This window comes from Danio rerio, chromosome 10 (genome assembly GCF_049306965.1).
Source record: "Danio rerio strain Tuebingen ecotype United States chromosome 10, GRCz12tu, whole genome shotgun sequence".
NCBI classification, from domain to species: Eukaryota; Metazoa; Chordata; class Actinopteri; order Cypriniformes; family Danionidae; genus Danio; species Danio rerio.
The window spans coordinates 40124700-40139640 of record NC_133185.1 but is presented as its reverse complement, the minus strand read 5'-3'; the positions used below and the strand labels follow the sequence as shown (position 1 = coordinate 40139640).

General features: G+C 39.9%; 1 protein-coding gene across 4 annotated transcripts in view; it reads left to right on the top strand.

Annotated features, from left to right (window-relative positions):
* The window catches only part of ripk4 (receptor-interacting serine-threonine kinase 4), a 40167-nt gene extending 32724 nt beyond the window's left edge, over nt 1-7443 (top strand). For all 4 annotated transcript variants that reach the window (XM_073913706.1, XM_068223759.2, XM_068223758.2 and 1 more), the window contains 3 exon segments: nt 395-507; nt 4826-5069; nt 5179-7443. In XM_073913706.1, the coding sequence (XP_073769807.1) occupies nt 395-507; nt 4826-5069; nt 5179-6452 (1631 nt within the window). In that variant the 3' untranslated portion in view covers nt 6453-7443.
* Nucleotides 7444-14941: the final 7498 nt, after the last annotated feature.

Here is a 14941-nt window from a genome sequence, read left to right as displayed (position 1 = left end):
TATAAGAATTGAAGTCTTTATACATAAAATGTATCAGATAATGTTAATACAGTTACACCATTCAGCTTAACCAACATATTTCAGACCTGTACTTATTAAAATATATAAAAGAACAAATGACTGTACCCAGTTTTATTCATTTTAAAAATAATTCAAAAGATAAAGATATGAAAGACTTTGATTTTGTCAGTCAATTAAATCTTGTTCTAAATGTGCTTGATAAGAAGTATTCCTATATAAGCTATTGTTACAGTGAATGACATTTCAGTGGCTGTTTTCCGTAAATCAAGAAAGAAAAGCATGACAGTCGTAACTTTTTGCTCTGAACACAATATTATTATCATTAACCCATACTAATGGATAAGTGTGTAATATTGTTCACCTTGTCCTCCAGAAATCACATCAGAAGCTGAAGAACTGTGCACCAAACCCCATGAAGAGTCTAGAGCTTCTGTTTCTTCAGAGCCTGAATGTTCGCCCTGTCCTGCTCCTGCCTCCTCTGAACAGGTAACATCTAGATCATTTCTAAAACTGCCTTTTAATATTGATAAAACAATGTTGAATAATAACACCAATTATATCAAGTTATCTCTACAATAATGTTTGTTTGTGTATTCAGGGTCATTTTGTTTTGTAAATGTTAGCTTGAACACTCTCACTATAACTATTTTAATACATTCAGCGCAAGTTATAATGAAATAATTAAAGCTAATTTTCAACTTTTTGTGTGTTGTTGACATTATTAAGTTAAATAAATATTAGCTTGAAACATTTATTTCATGTATTATTTGTCATTTTAGTTATAAAAGTTGCATTTTTTGTCAATCCCTCGTTTCGGGTCAACTCAGTTACATTGAAATACTGTATACCCATCACTGGCCACTTTATTAGGTACACCTCATGTCTACATGCCTAAATGTATTGAGTTGCTGCCATGTGATTGGCTGATTAGAAATTTTCATTAATGTAGTTGGACAGGTGTACCTAATAAAATGGCCAGTAAGTGTATATACAGATGCAAGAATACAAGATTATATAAATAAAGTGTTAAAATAGATTTATCATTCATCTACCTCTATGTTCGGGTCAACTTTCATTGGTTATAAAAGGTTGAAGTATAAAGGTATAAAGTTTGCCCATCACATTTAAATCTGTATTTAAGTCTTGTATCGTTTTACATTAATGATGGAATAAGTTGACTGTAAATGAATGTAAAATACCTGAAATGGGCCTGAAATGAGTCATCTTGCAAACGTAAAGCAGCGTTTCCATTTAGATGTGTTTAAATAAGTCATTAAGATTGACCTTGCGATGTCATTTAGACTTCCTGACCCTGTTATTAGGCAACTCTTTGGTATTTGTTGGTTTTAGTGGAAGTACATAGTGTAAATGTTTTACCCTGATGACGGTCCTTCAGCTGTGGCAGAGAATGCCACCAAACTGCATTGCTTTAAACAGAGCCCTTTTGTCCTTTAGAGAATGAGCGTATAAAACTGTTTAGTTTAAGACGACAATTTGTCTAAATAACATATATTCGATTGAGCTGTTTACATGTACAGTCTGTGGTTTATTTGCATTGTGTATTTGCCAATGGACACCTTCTGTTGCTTTAAGACTGGACAAGGTGAAAAGGAAAGTAGTTTTCAGCATATATATTTTCTTCAGGTGATTTATTACACTGCAAACAGGTTTTTAAAAATGTCATGCAAATGAGGCATTGTTTCATTAAATATGCAGTAATTTGCATCCATTTCCAGCACAAAAATCTAGATAAGGTCTTGCTTGCTTTTTTTTTTTTTACATATTAGATTTGGTTAGAACAGACATTGAAAAAAATGGTAGAATATGTGTATTCGTATGAACATACTCTTGGTAAAAACCTGCAAAATATAGATATGAATAAAGCTATGAAGTGTGGTGTATGTAAAAGTGGAGTTTAAATTTTTGTTATTTTAATTCAAATCTACAGACACAAATTGATAAAGTGCAGCAGAGGGAATTGTAGTATATTTGCTGAATATTAGACTGAAAACATTTGATGAAAAGCCAAAAATGGCCAAGTTAAATCTCAGAATTTACCATTTTTTAGCCTGCACTGTCGCTTTAAAAGTCTCATGAAGTGCTTTTAAATTCAATCATTCATTCTCTTTTCGGCTTAGTCCCTCACTTAATCAGGGGTCACCACAGTGGAATGAACCGCCAACTTATCCAGCATATGTTTAACACAGCAGATGCCCTTCTAGCTGCAACCCATCACTAGGAAACATTCAAACAGACTCATTCACACACATACATTACAGACATTTTTAGTTTACCCAATTCACCTATCCGCTTGTTAAGTGGTGACGTGTTTGTGACGTATGTAATACTATTTCCGGGTCCAAGTTTCCATTCATTTGAGTGGAGAAATCATTCGTTTATGATCACTTTTTATTCATATCACGCATTAAAGTTAATTTTACATAAAGTCATAGTGTACACAACAATCTCTGGGCTTGCTGCATAACAAATACCAACATTTTTACAATTTATAAAAAAAATGAATCACTTTCTGGCCATCGGATATTAGGCATGGACATATATATTGCGATCGTGATTTTCGAAAGCATTAAATCGCTTTGTAAACGTTTATTATTACCATTTCATGGGTCTCCCCATTCAGTTGAATAGAGCGATTGGACCCGGAAGCTATTTCGCATGACGTCACACTTAACAAGCAGACAACACATGTCTTTGGAAAACCGGAGCACCAGGAGGAAATCCACACGAACACGGGGAGAACATGTAAACTCCACAGAGCAACACCTACTAACCAGCGACCTTCATGCTGAGGATATTTTGCTACCTATGGTGCCACCGTGCAGCCTGTGCTTTGAAATGTACATTCATATTCAATTTTTGACGTAATCTCAACTTAAAAATGAAGAGGGCGGGACATAGGGTAGCTCCTCCCCTTATAAAAAACAGCCAATAGTGTTTTGTTTTATCACCGCTCTGCCAGTGAGAGCAGTTGAGCTCAATTGCATCAAATGAAAAGGAAATTGCTGCATCCCAATTCGCATACTTATACTAGGCCCTAAAGGTATGTTCTTTCTTGTGTAAAGTAAAAATATATACTTTTGAGTGTGTAGTAGTAGAGTAAGCAAGCTTTGGGGCATACTACTTCCTCATTTACAGATCGTTAAGCTATGAGCCAGGTCAATCATCTCAACACGTCATCCACATTTCTGGCATATCTAATTTCCTACCTTATTGGAGAAGCAGCAGCATGTTCCCATTTATGAGTCTTTCATGCAGAGAAATCTCTTTAGGTCTTTGTGTAATTATGCATTCAGATGTTAATGCCCAAACATCTTTACATAAGGTCAGTATTGTTGTTGCAGGTGAATATAACACCGAAAATGTGATTTAAATATATTCCCTTGGGCTAGATATTAAGTAACCGTCATACAAACATCTTTACCAAGGCCTATCTCTTTGGCGGTTGGTCTCACGCGTCCATCATGTTTGTAGTTTATTTACACTTTTCACCCACGTTTGTAGTTCTAATTGAATTCACGGATAACACGCAATGTATTGTGGGCAATATCTGCAGTTAGAGAATAGACGCTTCTGCACTTAAAATTTTTACCGGAAATATTAAACCATCCAGGAATCTTTGGCATACTCTTTTTAACATACTACGATTTGGGACATGCTAATTCAATGTTCAAATACTATTTAGGATAGAAAATATGCAAATTGGGTCGCAGCAAATGAGTCTTGAAGGAGGCGGGACATGTCAGATACTAGAGAGCATTTGATTGGTCAAAATAACATCTATAACATCAGAAAGATCCGACCCTTCTTATCTGAACATGCAGCTCAACTCCTTGTTCAAGCTCTTGTTCTCTCCAAACTGGATTACTGCAACTCTCTACTAGCTGGGCTTCCAGCTAACTCTATCAAGCCTCTTCAACTGCTCCAGAATGCAGCAGCACGAGTTGTCTTCAATGAACCTAAACGAGCACATGTCACTCCGCTGCTAGTCCGTTTGCACTGGCTGCCAGTTGCTGCTCGCATCAAATTCAAAACTCTGATGTTTGCCTACAAAGTGACTTCTGGCCTAGCTCCTTCTTATCTGCTCTCACTTCTGCAGATCTATGTGCCCTCCAGAAACTTGCGTTCTGTGAATGAACGTCGCCTCGTGGTTCCATCCCAAAGAGGGAAGAAATCACTTTTGCGAACGCTCACGCTCAATCTGCCCAGTTGGTGGAATGAACTCCCTAACTGCATCAGAACAGCAGAGTCACTCGCTATTTTCAAGAAACGACTAAAAACTCAACTATTTAGCCTCCACTTCACTTCCTAATCTGCAATTGCCTCTCTGAATATCACACTAACTGTACAAAAAAAAAACAACAAAAAAAAACTAATACTACTAATACTTCCCTTCTTAGACTTTACAGACCTGAAACTTGCCTTTAGTACTTATTCATTGTTGCTCTTAGTTGTGTAAATTGCTTCCTTGTCCTCATTTGTAAGTCGCTTTGGATAAAAGCGTCTGCTAAATGTAAATTTAAATGTAAATTTGATGAGAAGCTAAAGTATGAGGTGACATGAAATAAATCGTTAATCCATTTAGTCAGTAGTGACAAACTAAGCTTTACATGTTCATACCGGTTTTATATTCTCTAAACGGCAAATTTGTAGCACAATTACAGCTTATAGATATACTTAAAACAGGCTGAAACTATGATCTAAAAATGTTTATTTTAATTTCACAAGACCTTAAAAGGTGTTAACATTTTGTGTAAATATTTCTGTTATTTTTCTCTACTTGCAGACGAACGACCAGAAGCCGGTGAGGCCGAAGTCCGCCATGTTACCTGAGAAAGACTACAGCCTGTCAGAGCTGCTGACTCAGATTGACTCGGGCTTCTCCCGCAGCTTAAGTAACGTCCAAGAAGAGTCCCTGGAGAGCAAAGACAACACCAGCAAGAGACTGTCAGGCATCTCCTCTGTGGACTCGGCTTTCTCATCACAAGGCTCCATTACGCTGTCTTTTGATAAGGAAAACGCTGTAAACGGTAAGATATTGAACGGAGAAAAAAAACGGAAAGCCACAATTGTATATTACCGATCATTAATTTAATTTCCTCATTTAACATTTTGTTTTTGTTTACTGTACTACTTTAGACTCCAGTGAGCTGCAGAAGAAGAAGCTCTGTGACGCGATCCGCACCGAGGACATCGCCAAGCTCATGAAGATCCTCCAGCCTCAAGACGTGGACCTGCTCCTGGATGGCGGCAGCAACTTGCTTCACTACGCTGTCAGTCTGGCCAACGAGGAAGCGGTCAAGTTCCTGCTGCTTAGCAACTGCAACCCCAACCTGGCTAATGCTCAGGGAGCCACGCCCCTCCACCAGGCTGCCGAAAAGCGTCTGAAGGGAGTGTCCGAGATCCTCCTGAGCCGCAAAACCACCAATGTAAACGCCAAAGACGAGGACCAGTACACACCTCTGCACTTCGCAGCACAAAACGGCGACGAGGCTCTAACCCGTTTACTCCTAGACCGCAGCGCTTCCATCAACGAAACAGACGCTCAGGGCCGCACACCAACACACATCGCCTGCCATCACGGACAGGAGAACGTGGTGAGGGTCCTGCTGAGTCGAGGAGCAGATGTCCACGTGAAGGGGAAAGACGACTGGACGGCGCTGCATCTAGCCGCATGGAAGGGTCATCTGGGCATCGTCAAGCTCCTGGTGAAGCAGGCTGGTGCTGATGTTGATGGTCAGACATCAGACGGACGCTCTCCGCTTCATCTAGCATCCCAGAGAGGTCAGTATCGGGTCGCACGAATCCTAGTGGAGCTGGGTGCTAATGTACATCTCACCTCCGACGACCTCTACGCTCCACTTCATGTGGCTGCGGAAACCGGGCACACCAGCACTTCAAGGCTACTTGTGAAGCATGATGCAGATATTAAAAGCCGAACGGCTAACGGCTGCACCGCCTTACACCTAGCCTCCCAGAAAGGCCATCTACCAACAGTTAAAATGCTTCTAGCGGAGGGTGCAGACCCTGAGAGCGTCAACCATGACCTTCGCACGCCGTGCCACCTGGCTGCCCAAAATGGCCACTGCGAAGTGCTCAAAGAGCTTCTGAGAAGCTGCTCGGACGTCGCTAATGCTCAGGATAGAAATGGACTGACTGCACTTCACCTGGCTGTAAGCGGAGGCCACAAAGATGCTATTTGCGTCTTGCTGGAAGGTGGCGCTGACGCGGCACCACTCACTCCACAGCCCGTCGGGGATCGTTCCTTCGACTACACGTCTGAATCTGAGCCGGAGAGTCCCAATCCTCTCACCCCAACCAGGAAAGTGGTGATACTAAAACTCACCAACCGCAAAAACTCTGAGCACACACTGATCCCTGTTGACGCTCGCTGCGAATCGGCACCTTGTTGAGGGTCCTACTGGGGCTTTGACTCCAGGAACTTTTGCTCAAGACACTTTCTGCCTCTTTTTTTGTCATTCACACAAGTGGTAAGACAGAGGCTCTCTCACTGAGATTTAATGTACATACTGTAATTACTCCCTTATCGGACTCTCAAGGGTTTGGGCTGTTGTTGGCTTTCCATCTTCACAATAGAAATATTTTGTAATTGGAAATGCATGTATGTATATGTAAATATATATGTATATTGGTGCTGTAGATAGAGCTTGGATATCATCATCCACTTCTTGCCATTTCCATCTTTTTATTATGTCTGTTCTTCTTCTTGTTGCCCGAGTACCAGAATCTTCGTTACCCTAAACCAGAGTTTTCTTGTAGCATGTTGGAATAAGCTTCCCGTATATCAGCTTAATGTTGCACTTCAAATCTTGGCTTTAATTTAAAGAGAAAGTCTGAGGTCAATTATGTAATTAAAGGTGTTCACGCAAATATAGACCCATTTGGCTCGTACCATGGGAATGTGGCCTCGGGGGGATCACAGGTGTGGGTAGACTGTATGGGGGGAGTACTGTATCCATGTACCCTCATGTTCAGGCGATTGGCTCATTCCTGAGACCACTTTATCTTTTCATCACTCTGTAAAAGCAAAGCGCCGAGCCCTGCTTTATGCCAAGGGGGGCGTAGCCGTCATTATCTTTCACTGTCTGGAACAGACAGCCTCTCAATTGCTAGGTCCTTAAACTCCTGTTGAACTCTGGCTCTTTAAGATGTGATTCTGTGTTGTTATTGTTAATAGAATCCCTGCATTTGTGGCTGTAGATAGTAAATCTTACGTAGCAAACTACCCAGTAATCCAATGCCAACCACTTCTGCAATGTCCTTTATTGATAAAGCTGCCTGTTTTTTCCCTTTTTGTATACAAAAATATGTTTGTCATGAATCCATAGTGTTTGCACACTTTTATATTTGATGGAAAATTAAAGTGCATCACGTGAATTGGAAGCATTTGTTGTCTGTTGTTGGATTTTGGATATTGTTATGTTGACAGTGAAGAACAACTATGGTTAAGGTTATAATGCCATAGCTACATTGGAAATCAAGAACACTTTAGAAACAACATAGCTGGCAAAAATATAATACAGGGCCATGAAACCCCCCTGTTTCAGCAGGGTGTTTTTACACCTCTAGTTTGGAAAAAGTCAGAAAAGTGGGTGTGTTTAGCTCTGTTTAGGTGGGAGTGTCGAGGGATGGAAAAGGGGAAGGTTTTGAATAAAAATGGGAGTTGGCATTTGGGCACGCGCTGATTTTCTCAGGGGAAAAACAAACACACACGCAGGGGAAAAAGACAGTGTGTTTAATGACGATGGAATGTTTGATACCGCACGTCATATAAGAAAAAAAACCTCTGCATTTCTCTGTAACTCAGATGCACTCGGTAGGTCAAAAAGCTGTGTGTGTGTAGACTCTCCTGTCACAAAATGCGGCGAAAATTAAACACGACGGTCTGCAATAGTTTGCTTGCAGTGTTCACGTTTATACTCGGAGAGCAGCATTTACAGCAGATCTTTCCGTCCATAATTATGTAGTGATATTAACGTAACTAAGTAACTTAGAAATCATTTTGACTAAGGTCTGTCTTTAAACACTGAAAAAGTACTGCTGACGATGCAAACTTTAACTTTGCCATCTAAATGAACAAAGAAAGGGTGCTGATCGCACCCACTTACCAAATCTGTAGAGACCGGACAATCACCACATACTGGAGCTGCATCTTTTATTAAAAGGAGACAAATCCGGATTTCACAATTTCCAGATGCGAAAAGCTCTCGAGTAAAAATAATGTTCCGTACAAACGTATTTCTGCCGCGTGTCGCGTGCACTGATCCACACGTGAGTCCAGCTGCGCTCTCATAGCTGGAAAATGAAAACAAAACCTTCACTGCAGCAAATTATAAAAGTAACACTGACGACCTGTATCTCCAAACAATTCTTATTCTTTTCCCACTTCTTTTGGCAACACAACATGTTGTCTCTCTGCTGTCTGAACACTGTTTCAAGTACAGTCTTCAAAACTAGCATGCATATTAATGAAGTTGCACCGCATGTGTTCATTCATGAGTCTTACTCATGAATGAATGCAACACACTCAGAGACTTAATGCAGTACTTCCAGGTACAGACGTCCAGTATACACGCTGGAATACACTCTAAGATTTCATGGCCGTGACGTGGTTTCAAAAATTTGTTTCAAACCGGAAGTACAAATTTGCTCGAAATAACGCAAAAACAACCAATTTTTACTTTTTTGTGAAATATATGTGTCCTAATAGTGTTTTTAGCAGTGTGGGAGACATATACAATTGCCAGCAGCTCAAAAAATGTGTTTTGGTGTTTCATGACCCTTTAAGAATGCCAGTTTGCAATATCAAGCAGTATAAAGATCTGTCTTTACTGTCTCAAACATTACAATAATGTTTGTTAGCAGTAATCTGCTGAGACTTTTAGTCCAATATGTTGATGTACTTTCAACTGAAATGGAATATTGATTAGGGGGCGGGGCCTTCTTTTTACGCATTATGAAGAAGTTTTTTTTCCCTCTCCGCTGTCGCCACTGGCTCGCATGGTTCAGGATTAGTAGAGCTACGCATCGATGAATTTGCTCTTCAGTTTTTGGACTCTCAGTAATGATTAAATCACACTGAACTGAGCTAAACTGAACTGAACTTAAACACTAAAAAACTGAACTACACTGTTCCAGTTACTATGACCATGTGAAGCTATGTGAAGCTGCTTTGACACAATCTACATTGTAAAAGCGCTATACAAATAAAGCTGAATTGAATTGAATTATTCCCTCATTGCAAACTAACCATAAGGAGGGCGTGGCTACTAATATTGTGGCTGAAGCATCAAACTGACATCAGCAAAAGGATTGCCACTCTGAAAACAGAAGCAAAGGGTCAGACTTACGTTGTAGTTTTAAATGGTGAAAAGTGTAGCGGTCAATATGGCGAATGGTGGTCAACAAACGCACTGGAATCTCATAGACATTAAAAATATATCCACATAAAGCTTGAAATCTGTACTTTTAAATGAACTAAGTGCACTTGATTACAAAAGTTTTTGGCTTTGTAATCTGCATGAAAGTAAACGCGAGGTAGAGTTCATCCTGTTAAACGCACTACACGACAGCAACAACTCAAACGCTCATAAACATGTGAACAAAGAGTTGCTGTCATTTCTGAAGATTCGCCATCAAGACCAAGTTGTGAACTACTTATAAGAAGCAGCGCAGTCTGACGATCATTATCCAGAGGTTGATAAAGTGTAGAATGGCCCTAAATGAGGTTGGTGTCGTGATCTCGTTTATTTCGAGTGCACATGCACCCTGAAAAAATGTGGATTTTGTTTGATTTGAACGTTTAGAAACTAAAGAGACAGTTTTTTATGTAGTTATTTATTGGTGATTCCAAATATGTAATGTAATCGTAAGCTTGGCAAACCGTTTTGGAGAATTTGATATTTCCCCATTCAGACAGAATGCCCGAGCATAGCTACTGCCTGAGAGGCATTTTAAAGATGGCTGCCGAGTGAAATTACTTGCCTTGCTTTGATTGAAGATTACAAAAACTATTTTATTTTTTAGTGGATTAACTAATATGGATTAATTATTCACCTAAAGAATAACAATGTGCGCAAGCAAAATAAACGCTTTAAAAAAATGTTAAATACATTTTGAATTCACAGACTAAAAATTAGGTGCGCTGCTAAAAATATTGAGCTTTATTTGAACACAGAACCACGACGGATTTGTCTAGTTTCTAAAATTACATTCACTTTTTCCAAACACGTATAAATGGAAACACTTCCTGCATTTTAATTATGTACATACATGCGAAATAAGTCAACAAACGTTAAACAATGCCTTACTGTTAACACACACATACACACACAGCCTCATTATCTTAAAAAGACGTGATATGGAGGCTCTTCCACTTTTTTTCTTCAGGACTGGTTGGACTGGTCTGGCAGGTTTGTGGGATGATGATGATGGAGTTTTAAAGCAGGCTCAAACGTGCATGCGTTCGCACGTGGACGCGTCCAAACACCAGCCAGAGGACAGCAGATCAGATCCAGCGCTGTTGAATGAATCCACTGATTTATGAGCTGCTGTCTGTCTGTCAGACATCTGCAGATTACTGTTGCACCCGTGGAGAGTTACTCATTGACTAGCTCTGCAAACAGGAAAGAGCTGAATACAGTTATTGTTCCCTAATCTAGATCTGCTACTGTCTCTAGCCCAGACAGTTCTGACATTATTGCATGAAGACTTTAAAGTTTAAGACATGGGCATTTCATTTGAGGTACTTTGCTCTTTCTGATATGCGAATGCAGACACTGATGTAAACTCCAAAAATGCTGCCATTATAAAGTATAAACTGTCTAAAAGGTAAATAGTTAAATGGCTTCAGAGATGGGTGATGTCAGGGTGAGTAATTCACTGTGACGCCTTGAACATACAGGTGTTTCCTTCAGGACGTTTTCCTGCAAGATCTAACTTGAACCGCATTCTTCTTCCTTGAACTTGCAAATGATTTATCAGCCTGATTATTTGTCGCTCCAGTGCGCCACCTTGTGGAAAAAAAACTGAAGTCAACACACAGCTTCATAAATAAATGCTGTCTTTCTTTAAAGGCCCAGCCGCACCACTTTTGGCCGTGTAGTAGAGCACGTTGCATTCAGACCCAAGTGTGCCGCAAGCCTCCGTTTGAGTGAAGGTCTCGGCCGTTAGATCGCCCCCTGGAGGCTGGCTGCAGTACAAGTCATAAAGCCCGCCTCCTCCGTGTTAATGAAAGAGACTTGAGCCCAAATAACAAAATTTATTACACTTGCAATAAAATGTCCCGAAAGATGGTTCTGGTCGGTTAAGGCACTGGTTATTGTGCTGAAATAGGTGCAGATCTTCATTTTTGTAAACAGTTTGTTTTTAGCAGTAATTTAATGCTGGGCGTGTCATCGTGATTGACAGCTGTGATTGACAGTTTCTCAAAGCAGCGCGTCTGAGCTTCGGCAGGAGACTGAAGTGTTATTATTCGATTTCTGTGTTATTTCACCATGACAAAATGAGTTCAGCAGTAAACTATAGTTTCTGACATACATGATCCTGGTGGAACACTGTTTATTCGCTAAGGTCAGGGCTTTTTTCGGGCTTTATTTGCTGATACACGCCTAACCACCCCGATAGCAAAATACACTCTGGCCAGTAGTTCCGGCTAGATTTTCGCCTGCCGGAGACTTACCCCTCAGAGCTCAGACTGACTGATCTGCTGGACCTACTCCGGATGCCTGGACTCACTGCCCGATTCCAGCCCGAGTCAATCGAGCCAGATGCGGCGGCCGAGCGAGCCGGCGCTGCCGCATGCCAGCCGGAATCAGCCCGGAGCTGGCGCGAATGAATATATAAAACCCTCATATTTGTTAACGTTATTACATCCATTTGTGTTGATATGACAGCAAACGCATGCTGAGAATTTCGGGGGGCGTGGTTGATTTTACATAAAGCGTTTGGTTGGAAGCTCGACTCTGCTCATTTTCGCGGCTCCTCCTCTGGCTCCATCAGACAGTCCTTCTGCGCATGTCAAGGCTCCAATTTCAGCAGTCTTTTGCGACAGTTTGTGCCCGTCAAGCAGGTGTTTTGCCCTCAAGGCGTTCAATGGGAAAAGGGGCTGTCGCGTCGTCCATATTTTTTACAGTCATTGATTCAGACCATCAGTACTCTATTGATGCCGTCGCGGTGCGACCTCTTTCGGCCGTGGAGGGCACTTGAGTAATATCATCAGTCAGGAAGTGAAGATGGCTGATTTTTAAAGAAATCAGATCTTAAACGCGGCGATTTAGTATGGGACGACAGTTCACCGGAAGCCTTTGAGCTGGCTGACCGAAAATTAAAAGTCAGAAGTCAGTGTGCACTTTAAACCCACCACTTTTCGAGCTTCATGTGTCCCCTCAAATGGTATTTACACTGAATATTTTGAAATGTTGCAGTATCCTATCTGTCCACAGGTCGGTGCTCAAGCTCTGTTTATGGCCAATTTTAGATAATAATAAATTCAGCTGTGAAACCTCAACTATAACAAACAAGAATACACACATAAAACACACATACATGACCAAATTTAAAAAAAATATTATAATAAAAAGTAGTAGATTATAACTTAATATATAACAAGCAGTAAAGCTATGAGCAGTGGAAAGACACGCTAATCAATAAAATAGCATAATTAGCATAAAATTAGCAAATGAGCGCTTCATTAATACCGTACGTCACATATTTTACCAGGGATTTAAGAAGAAAGTCAGTATATCTGAGAATGTAGAAGTGACTGTATTTGTTTTTTGTCAATGAAAAGAGTCTGTCTTTCTTGTAAATGTGCTCTTAATAGCAGTGCTGGATTATTTGCCAGAATGACTCTGTTCTGCACATGAATTTTGGCACGAGGCTCTCAGACAATCTGTCTATGAGATGCCAAATGAGGCCCATGGAAACTGGCACACGATGAAAGCAAAAGCAGAAGCCATTTCTTTTTATATCAATGATTGCTGAGAATAATGGGGTCCTCGGCAGAATAGCGAATGCATTCATGGAGGCACGTGCAGCTCTGATGTTTTCAAGTTATGTAAGAATGAATGATGGAGGAAAGGAGAAAGCGATGGAAATGGTTTGCTCAGTGATGGAGAGAGAGAGAGAGAGAGAGAGAGAGAGAGAGAGAGAGAGAGAGAGAGAGAGAATTTCCCCTCTGGAATTCCCCGCATGCGCAAATGATGCAGGCGTTATGATGGTTTTTTCTGTCGTAAATGAGTGAGCAGGCTGCATAGATGTGAAATCAAATAATTAAGTCGCGACGTGGCCTACAGAGGTTGGTTAGGGAAATGGACAGAGAAATAACAATAAGAAATAACAAATACATTTCTGTGGACGGGGGTTTTAGAAATGGAGATAAAATAAAAATCAAAGCAAAATAAGGTAGACTCCCTATAAAATCAATTTAAATAAATAAATAAATAAATAAATAAATAAATAAATAAATAAATAAATGCAGTTAAGGTAAAATAAAACCACAAACTCCACACAAAATGCAAGGTTTGGGAAAAATAAAATAAATATATATTAGTTAATTATTAAGATACTGGTTTAGTGGTTTGATAAATAAATAATTAATTAAATAAATAAATATTATTTAAATAAATAAATAAATAAACAAATAAATGTAGTTTAGGTAAAAAAATGAAAAAAATGAATTAATAAGATACTGCTTTAGTGGTTTGGTAAATAAATAAATAAATCAACCAATAAAGAGGACAAGCAAAATATATTTATAAAATATAAAATCAAGTAATTTAACACACTCAGTAACATCCCTTATGCTGTTTGGAAAATGTGAGGGAATTTAAAGATTAAATTAAATTAAATCACAATGGGCAGCACAGTGGCTCAGTGGTTAGCACTGTCACCTCACAGCAAGAAGGTTGCTGGTTCGAGTCTCGGCTGGGTCACTTGGCATTTCTGTGTGGAGTCTGTATGTTGGTGTTCGCGTGGCGTGGGTTTCCTCCTGGTGCTTCGGATAGGACTATATGCACTATAGGTGAATTGAATAAACTAAACTGACAGTGGTGTATGTGTGTGAATAAGTGTGTATGGGTGTTTTCCAGTAATGGGTTGCAGCTGGAAGGGCATCCGCTGTGTAAAACATATAAGGATAAGCTGGCGGTTCATTACACTGACCAGTGATAAATAAATAGACTAAGCCAAAGGAAAATTAATTAACTAATTTAATCACAACTTTGACCGAGGACAGATGGTTTTGAAAAGGTAGCCTATATGAACTGAAATAAAAGAAAATAATAAAGAAAATCTGAATCAGAAATGCTAGTTAATAGGTAATATGTTGTGTAACATAATGTATATTTCAGACAGAACGTTTCTTTATTTTTTTCTCCAGCCAAGGAAAATAGTTTCAAAAGAAACTCAAGCATCGAACTTGGCATAAAAACTAAAGGCATAAAAGGCGATCTGAAGCTGCAAAAGTGGAGCGGAGCCATTGAGATTTGCCATCCCACTTCATATCACTCGCAGACGCGGGTCTAATATTCATAACACAGAAGCGCTCTTTAAATGTATAAATATGTGTGCCCATTTCTTATTTTCTCGTAAACTCCGTGCATGAATAAACTCAACGAAGTCGGGTATGGAATTAACAAATACTAAATATCGACACACACACATAAAAAATATTAAACTCCCCTCATAAAAGTAATGAATCATACGCAAATGTTACCCTCACCCATCCTAGCCAATCCATTCTGATAACCTCGCCAACCGCTCGCTAATAATCCCAAAGCCAACGAGAGGCCCGCACACATAGCACGTGACCAAACACAGCAGCGTCACTAGAGTGGCTTTATTCCCGACTGATAGCGCAGTCTTTGTCGTTGCTGTACTT